Source organism: Notothenia coriiceps, unplaced genomic scaffold (genome assembly GCF_000735185.1).
Source record: "Notothenia coriiceps isolate Sejong01 unplaced genomic scaffold, NC01 NC01_scaffold00030211, whole genome shotgun sequence".
Taxonomy (NCBI): Eukaryota; Metazoa; Chordata; class Actinopteri; order Perciformes; family Nototheniidae; genus Notothenia; species Notothenia coriiceps.
In genome coordinates, this window is record NW_011362912.1 from 680,576 (window position 1) to 689,673 (window position 9,098).

At 39.6% G+C, this 9,098-nt stretch overlaps 1 protein-coding gene and 1 long non-coding RNA gene across 2 annotated transcripts in view; one reads left to right on the forward strand and one right to left on the reverse strand.

Moving 5' to 3' along the window:
* The first annotated feature begins 306 nt into the window (after nt 1-306).
* Nucleotides 307-9,098, forward strand: part of LOC104959332 (uncharacterized) — an 11,177-nt gene continuing 2,385 nt past the window's right edge. The window contains exons 1-3 of the long non-coding RNA XR_799852.1: nt 307-512; nt 658-723; nt 1,729-1,734. This is a non-coding gene — a long non-coding RNA (uncharacterized lncRNA). The remainder of the gene's footprint in view (nt 513-657; nt 724-1,728; nt 1,735-9,098) is intronic.
* Nucleotides 6,340-9,098, reverse strand: part of toe1 (target of EGR1, exonuclease) — a 6,361-nt gene continuing 3,602 nt past the window's right edge. The window contains exons 5-8 of the mRNA XM_010787205.1: nt 8,208-8,321; nt 7,725-7,873; nt 7,336-7,498; nt 6,340-7,208 (exon numbers count right to left, since the gene is read on the reverse strand). Of these exons, the coding sequence (XP_010785507.1) occupies nt 6,498-7,208; nt 7,336-7,498; nt 7,725-7,873; nt 8,208-8,321 (1,137 nt within the window). The 3' untranslated portion in view covers nt 6,340-6,497. The remainder of the gene's footprint in view (nt 7,209-7,335; nt 7,499-7,724; nt 7,874-8,207; nt 8,322-9,098) is intronic.

The window sequence follows — 9,098 nt, forward strand, 5'->3', positions numbered from 1 at the left end:
CCAATTTTGCATTTTGAAATGCTCCCGATTTCTGAGGTCTAAAGGTTGGCAAGTATGATTACAACAGAAACAAAAAAAAAGTTTTCATGAACGATAAACAGCTGCATTTTTGAAAACCGATAAAGGTAATTGAATCACATATTCTGAAAATCTTTCTTGAAAAACTGATATAAAGTATGCTGTAGATGAAGTCCTCCAACCAGTTTCTAAGTTGCGCTGTCTCTATTTTATATGGTGTGGATATGATGTCTCACTCGGACAAAAAATAACTAAAATCAAAATATTTTGTCTTTCTTTGTTTCAGAGGAGTGTTGCATCTCGCCAATGACAGTTATGGCATCGAGCCATTAGACTCCGCCCCTGACCAGCACCTGATGTACCGCCTGCAGGATGTGACATCACAGCCTCGGGGGTGTGGCACGCCACACTACGATGGGCATGAGCATGACAGCAACACCACGGAGCATGCTCAGTACAAACCAGAGGAAATCCACCACAAACACCACAGCAGGGTGGGTCCACTCATGCAAACACACACACACACACACACACACACACACACACACACACACACACACACACACACACTCAAATACACTAATGAAACAATAAAAAATGAATGTGTGCATGTAAAGTAACTTGTTGTTTATGTTGCAGATGAAGCGAGCTATTCTCCATCAGACTTACTACGTGGAGCTGCTGCTGGTGGTTGATAATGAAAGGGTAACACACACACACACACACACACACACACACACACACACACACACACACACACACACACACACACACACACACACACACACACACACACACACCCGTTATTATAATATGTTGATGACTCAGACACCAGCTCAGTGGAGAAGCTTTATTGCTGCAGAGGAAATCATTGAATAATATCACCAGTGCAGGTTCTTTGCTGTGTGACAGCAACAGGAAATAACTGGAAATGTCAAGATGAGTGTTGCTTCAGAACGCAGCCTGCAGACACATTTCCATTTCAAAATGAAAGAACATTCATCCACTTTTTATGTGACAGGTTGTTGAAGGTTGTGGGGCTGAGTAGCTCCACAGATAGAGAGTAACAACAGAGCACTCTGCTGAAGACGGGATGATCACTTCACAGTGAGAATAATTTTTGGGAAATATGGGGTGTTATTGGAACACAAGCTGATTCTGAACTGAAATGTTTGTGCGTTTGTGTGTTCACACTCACATTTCATTTCAGAATCAGCTTGTGTTCCAATAACGCCTCATATTTCCCAAAAATTATTCTGAAACATACCTGGACATGAAAGTACCAATGGGGACACTTAACCTGTATTAGAACAATTGTGAAATTATTATTGGACTTAAGTTAATGCACTTTTTTAAATAGTCCACTGTATAGGTCATAATTGTAATCCTGTGCTGTCTATATCCAATGGTCTCAACACATGCCATGGCCAATCAGATTTCAGACTGCTCAACACTCAAAGCAAGGAGAGCAAGACAACCAGAAATGGCAGCAGGACTGCTCCAGGAAACATGTGTTCTAATTATTGAACAGTTTGACTTATTTGATCACACTCATATTATTTAGGTTGCTTTTGTTATCTCCAATGTCCAATTTTCAACTCAAAGTGTATTGGTCTGTAAAATAAAATGTGCATGTTTCCTATTAAAAAAAAAAAAGAAGCTGTCCAATCAAAATGATCTAACATCCTCTCGAACTGAGCGGACCGCGAGTACAATGTATGGCCACTTTCTAGTTAAATCTTCATTTTCGGACCCTGAATTGTCAGAAATGGACCCAGCCCCCGTACCAACCCCAAAACCACTCTAAAACAGTCAAGCCATTTTGTATTATTGTCCGAGTGGCTATAATGCAATTTATTCCTAATTAACGTGCAAATTGCCCATCAGGTTAGCAACCAGCAGTTTCTATGTTCTGGGGACCCCTACTATACATTTCTAATATAACACTTTGGGGTACTCAACATTTCCAGGTCCACAGTGCTAGCAGATAGACCAGGGGTCACCAACCTTTTTTAGGATGAGAGATACTTTAACCTAAGACCCAAGCTGTTTTTTTATATGCATTTTTTATTTCTCTTTGCTATTTGGGCTTATTGGAACCTGATAAGTATAAAAACTAAGTATCATCTTTTGACATGATGTACTTTTAGAGAAAGAGGATGTCCACATATGTGGACACTCGTTCTGAATTTCCATAAAACACATTAAAGTCACCTTTTTGTAATAGAGTGAAAAACTCTTTTATTTCCACCTTGAACACAGCAGTTTTTTCCTGGCTGCTTTTGCATGTATTAATAACTTATACACAGATAATGTTGCATGTTTTGCAACACATTTTGAACATCTGAGAGTAAAAACAACATGAAAACACTGCATTTTTGCTCCTTTTGGACTGTCAAAGCTACAGTACAGCTCATTTAAAATGCTACAAAAAATAGCTGGAAGACATCATATGCATGTAACAAAATATAAAACATTCAAAGCATTTTGCATTGTCACTGTTGCATCTAATAATACCACATGGGCTACTATTGTATGGGTTTTGAACATCATTGGTAAAAAAATAAAAAATAAATGAAAAAAACAAAACATTTTTGCCCTCTTTGGACAGTCACAGTTACAATATGGCTTATGTGAAATTTTGCATTGGTCATGTAAAAAAAAAATAGGAATGCCCTTTTCTTTAGGAACATGTACATACCCATGTGTGAAAGGCTGTGTAACAGTTGCGATCGCCTTGCTAGCACAAGAACACTTTGCAGGTCACACAACGCACTCTGGTTCTTCCAGTGCAGCCTGCTACCCTGCAGCGCGCCGCGTTCTTCAGGCTGATCATCTCTGGGAGATGGGCATTCGCCCTCCTGCGGACCGAGACATGGGGCACTGCCGTCACAGGGCGTTTATTCCCTTGATTTGAGTTGTCTTCTTCCTCTGACTGTTCAGAGAGGTCTGCATCGCTTCCTTGACCGTGATGCTGGGCCAAGAGGGTCGCCAAAGAGGAGTCGTAGCAATCCTTCGTAGGCAAACCATCTGTGTGGAGCTCTCCATGCGTGATCTCTTACATTTAAGTTATTCTGGGAAAGCCTTTCTTACAGACTGAGCAGCTGTGTGGTTTCTCTCCTGTGTGGATCATCATGTGGTTCTTTAATGTTCCTCCTCTGCTGACACAGCGTTCTCCTTAAACTCGAGCAGCCTAAGGCGTTTCTCTCCTGCCTCGTGGACCATTCTCACTGTGTCCGCTGAAGAGATCGCTTTCTTTCTCTACATGACCTACCTAAGATATTTGAACACACAGAGCACAATGTTTCTTTAACAGCAACTACGGCTTGATCAACTGACAGGATTTCTTAGTCTATTTTCTCAGTGAGGTTGACGTCCTGACAGAAACGCAGGTTCTCTGGTCCTCACTTCAACAGCACTGTCTTCAGTGTCAGAGTTCAGAAGTCTCCAGTGTTGTCCTCAGTCTTTGGTTGTAAAAGCATGCTCATGGACTGAGTTCCCTGGCTGGTTCTGGTCCTCACATCGACAGTCACTCTCTCATCAGACAATTTCTGTTATCCATGAGAATGTTTCAGTTACTGTTTATGATAAAAAGAGAGCTGATGAGGAATGAAGAATACATCTATATATCATCTCAATCTTAGACAGGGTCAGCGAGATGAAAAAGTGGACCTAATAGATGAGAAATACAGCCTCCTCACAGACATCATCGAAAGCTGCTCTTCTCACTGACATGATCTGAGTTCGCGCTCCTGTTCTTGCTTAACTGTGTCGGGAGGGCGACTCTGGGTCCTCCTGGTCAGACTGGTGATGNGAGTGTTTTTCAAGGCTCAGGAAACCCTTGCAGGTGTTTCGAGTTAATTAGACGATTCAAGTGATTCGTTGAACACCCTACTAGTATACTTTTTCATGATATTCTAATATTTAGAGATAGGATATTTGAGTTTTCTTAAGCTGTATGCCATAATCAGCAATATTAAAATAATAAAAGGCTTGCAATATTTCAGTTGATTTGTAATGAATCCAGAATGTATGACATTTTAGTTTTTTTAATTGCATTACAGAAAATAAAGAACTTTATCACAATATTCTAATTTTCTGAGACAGTCCTGTACACGTGACTGCTTTGATATTGAATTAAATGAAAACACCTCTATTAAATAATCCTGTGTTCTGTGACATACTTTACCCTCAGTGATGTGTTAAAGCTGAACTACTTCCAAACAATCTTGTCACCAGGAATCTGTTTCAACTGAAAGTATTTGCAACAACAAACAAATGTAATTCCTTCTCCATGACACCAACAGAAACAATAATACGTTTGTCCAGAGGGTGGCGCCAGAGGATAGGCTGAGTTACTACAAAGATCAAATGGTTTATCATGTGTAGGAGCTATATACACCAAATTTCACTGTAGTCAATTTGCAAACATTTCAGAAATTAAATGATTATCAATCTTGTAGTTCACAATAAAAATGAATGCATCTACAAACAAAACATTTAAAAAACGTATTTAAAATGTGATGTCAACTTGTGAGTGTGGTACCCCTGGTGCCACTGCTGATTTATTAACTATTACTTCCATTGACAGTCGATTCAAAATTATGTGCTGGTTATAGCAAGGGATTATATTCTTGACATTTTGTTTTAATCTTCCCTCAAGATAAAACCAGTATAAGTAAATAATGAAATAAAGACAATGATCATTTTTAAAGAGCATACATTTATTTTTTCAAAGGTAACTCCTGTAAAAGGTAATTATACAAACATCTAAAATGAAGAATGAATGCAAATCAAGGATCTGGCTCTTTCCAGAGAAACTTAAGAAACAATACCTGGTTTGATCAAAACAGCTGCTGCTGAATGGCACTTTATTACCGTCTTTAATACTATTAATAGTAGGTAAAAATGTACAAAAGTCTTAAAGAAATAAAAACAGAATAGAGCATGAGAAACAGACTTACATTTCAACACTGCCAGACTGAAAGGTTGTGCCACAAGCAAACTGACCCCCTATTCCATAATTCTTAAAACATGGCAAATGAAAATCAACACAAAATCCTGGTTCCCTAGTTAGGGATTACTTTTTTAAATCCATCCATCCTGAGTGGGGGCATGGACCAAATTCCAAGCCAATCTATTCAATAATTGTCAAAATGTGTCACTAAAAACAAAAATTGTCAACCTTATAGTGACAGAGGAAGGGGATCTACCCATCCTCTGGGCCCAGGAGTTCAAAACTTTTAATCCCTATCTGATCAGATCAGATTTGGATTTTGGGGAGTTCAAAACCAAAAAACAGGATTAGGATCACTTTCATATCCGATCAGATCAGGAAATCCAATCCAAGCTTTAATCTGGATCAAATCTTCAAAATGGGTAGTTCAAACCGACAACACAGGATTGGGATCAGTTTGATCCCAAAAAACTGGATTATCCTTATCCCACCAAAGGGGTGGATTACCAGAGCAAAATGTACTTTACAATTTATTTTAAAATATGTTTCAATTTAAATAAGATGGCAAAGTTTGTTAACTGAAATAATACACAATTTTTAGCCTTCATGGGAAATACATTTTATTTTTTCCATTTTTGCTCACATTTGTGGTGGCCTATTTTGTTTTCAACCAAATGTTGATGACATAAATGTTTATGCTCATAAAAGTATCACAGCAAAGATTGTCAATCACAAATGTAATTTAGATTAAAGTAAAAATATCTTCAACAAAAAAAAAGTGCATCATCTGTCATCACCTTTCAAATAAAAAAATATAATTAAACATTATAGATGTCTCTGCAATGTGGTCTCTTGTCTTCCTTGCATTATTTTTCATGTCCACTAGATGGCGATCGGTAGGATTAAAGCACTGATATTCAGGATCTAGTCATCTTGAAAAATCGTAATCTGGATCAGGCTGATCCTATCCTGAAATGCTTTGAACTCCAGGGACAAACTCTGGCCGACTTGTCTGATCCTGGATCACAAAAAATGGGATTTCAAAATCGGATCGGATCTGATTGAGATTAAAAGTTTTGAACTCCTGGGCCCTGGGGTTCAGCACTGTCCATCAAATAGTTGAGCCAAACTGTTGGCAGGCTAAACAATTATTTATATTGAACCTGCACATGTACATTGGAGTTGTAACTAGGTGCATCCAGAGAAAAAAAATACCAACTTCTTTGATTATTGATGTATCCTTTAAGTAATTATCCATGGAAAAAATGCCCGAAAATGCATTTTTTAGATCTTGGCTTTTCTCTGTTAAATATTATATTAAAATCAACATCTTTGGGTTTGAACTCAACAAAACATTGAATCACTTGGACTTTGAGAAACGGAATTGTTCCTTTTTTATTATTTTTGGACAATTTATTGAACAAACAGTTTATCGTAAAAGTAATCTGCAGATTAATAATTAAAATAATAATTAGTTGCAGCCCTAATATAAACACTTAAATACTGTGTTCAAGTGTGTACACTACACTTTCTTTCCCCAAACCATCTCCATCTTCGCCACATGGGCCTTGGATGATTTGGAGAAGGTGCTTTTAACCACGTTGAGAGGAGCAGATTTACCGCTGAGGTAGACCTTATTGAGACACGAAGGAACCCAGGACTCCTCTTCCTCCTTCTTCTCTACAGCTTCCACTCCTTTCTTCTTGTTCAGGGTACATGAATGGGCAAAAATGTATCCCGTCATAAAGGCGTCGAACCCGGCACGGTGCGATCCTGAGTCAGTGTTCTTCTTCTGCTCAGTCTTGGACGATTTCTCGCTTAATTTTTCACTTCCTCCATCTTTTGTTCTGCTTTCTTCACCAGCATTTGTGTTGGTTTTTGCGTTGTCATCAGTAGTGGGTGTTATTTCAAGTGTGTTGTCTTGGCTCACTCCGTTCCCCTCGATGTCTGTTTTCTCTTGTTTATTCTGTTGGGTGTCCATTAGAGACCCTTTTTCTGAGGAAGACTCGGCCCCTTGCTTCTCATCTGGCGCTTCTTGCAGATCCACCTCCATGTGGGGGATTTTGTGTTGAGGGGCACCGTCTTCCGCTGCCTCGCCTTTACCTTTCCTCTTTTCTTTACGTCTCTTCCTCTTAGTGCTCTTCTTCCCCAGGTCTTTCTCGTCCTGGAGGATGATCAGGTCAGTGTCGTGGGATAATAGACACTCGCTGCCATTTGGACACCAGCCAAATGCCTATAGGACAAACATAGAGACAAGGATGTTAATAGTAAATACTGACTATTTGGCTTGTTTGTCTATTTCCCTTTCACTTGAACATAAAGAACAATATAAAGATTTCTTAAAGAAAGGGAAAACTCACGGAGAAGCGCTGGCAAACGTCAGTCTGTCCCTCAACAGAGCCCACAGCTGGACACACTCTGTAGTCCACGTAGCTGGACATCTGACCGGCGTACTGACAGAACTCTAGCTGAACGTGAGGCTCAGTTCCTCCAGGGGTGCCCCTGCGACTGCTATCCAGCTTACTGGAGGGAAGAGGAGGCAATGAGGGAACAGGCACTTCACAACATCAGCACTTCATTTTACAACACTGCTTCAAGCACAATAATGCTCCACAAGGTCTCCTGCTTTAGACAATAATGGACACATCAGAGGAATAGTCCAGATAACTGAGTGTTTTTCATTTCTATTACAGTTAAATCTGAACTGCACCTTATTATTTACTGTACAGTACATTACACAAATACACACCATTTCTTATAGGCATACTCCAGATATGAGGCAGTGAGTCGGAGCTCGAACTCAGCGACATATTTGGTGTCGTAGATGCCGGCAGGAAACATCTCAGACAGGTCGGCTGTGAAGGTGGTCAAGCGGTCGGGCAGATGTGCATAAAAACTCTGGGGGAGAGAGACATTGTTGCAATGCAATATATTTCATATAAAATTAAGCAGCAAATGATGGAGAAGCTGGAACCAGAGAATCCTTGGCATTTTAGCTTAATTAGATTACATCAAAATTGAATATCAAGCGTTTCAGGCTATCCTCCAATCATAATCGACTTTGCAGCTCGAATACCAAAATGGAAATAGCAACTTAAGATAAGGTTATTTTTCCCTCATTGAAAAAGCCATTGAATTATGTATTTGCTTTCTGCAAAGAAAATAAGTACAATTATTATGAGAAAGAGGAAAAGAACAAAAGTGAACAGCCAACATCATAAGTTGATGCTACCTGGTAAAGGAAGGCCATGTCGATGAGGCCGTTGTGGAGCACCAGGGGCTTCTTGGCACGCAGCAGTTCAGTGAATAACGCTCGGATGTGGACCCCCCGATCATCTGATTCTGCCTAACAAGTTAGAGAGAGAAATGACAGATAGAAATTTAAAACATCAAAGGAATATGGTTTATCTTTTGCAGTGTCATGTTCTATGTTAAATTGTATATATACAGTATACATCTATGTTTTACTTATGTCTACTTACATGGGGCCCTATAGGATTCCCTGTTTTATTAGATACAGTGGACCAAAAAAGTATTTAGTCAGCCACCAATTGTGCAAGTTCTCCCACTTAAAAAGATGAGAGGCCTGTAATTTTCATCCTAGGTATACCTCAACTATGAGAGACAAAATGAGAAAAAAAAAATCCAGAAAATCACATTGTCTGATTTTTAAAGACTTTATTTGCAAATTATGGTGGAAAATAAGTATTTGGTCAATAACAAAAGTTAATCTCAATACTTTGTTATATACCCTTTGTTGACAATGACAGAGGTCAAATGTTTTCTGTAAGTCTTCACAAGGTTTTCACACACTGTTGCTGGTATGCATGCCTCTGACTAGCCCGTACGATAGCACTCTGAAAACTCACTGTTGGGAGAAGGTAGTCGTTCCCGTTAACTCTACTTTGCACCGACCGCAGAAAGTCGTACTGTTACTAGGGTTTGTGTGGGTGGCGGGTCCGTGGTTCCTCACCGAAACATCTTTCGTTTTTTAAGTTCCAGGACCTCACCGGATCGGTCAGAGGTCTGATGGGGTATCTTTAGTAAACCTCCCTCAACTTTCAGGCCAACGGGTCGCTGTCGGGGTTTTGTAGTGACGAGGATCTCCTCTAGACGTACCTCC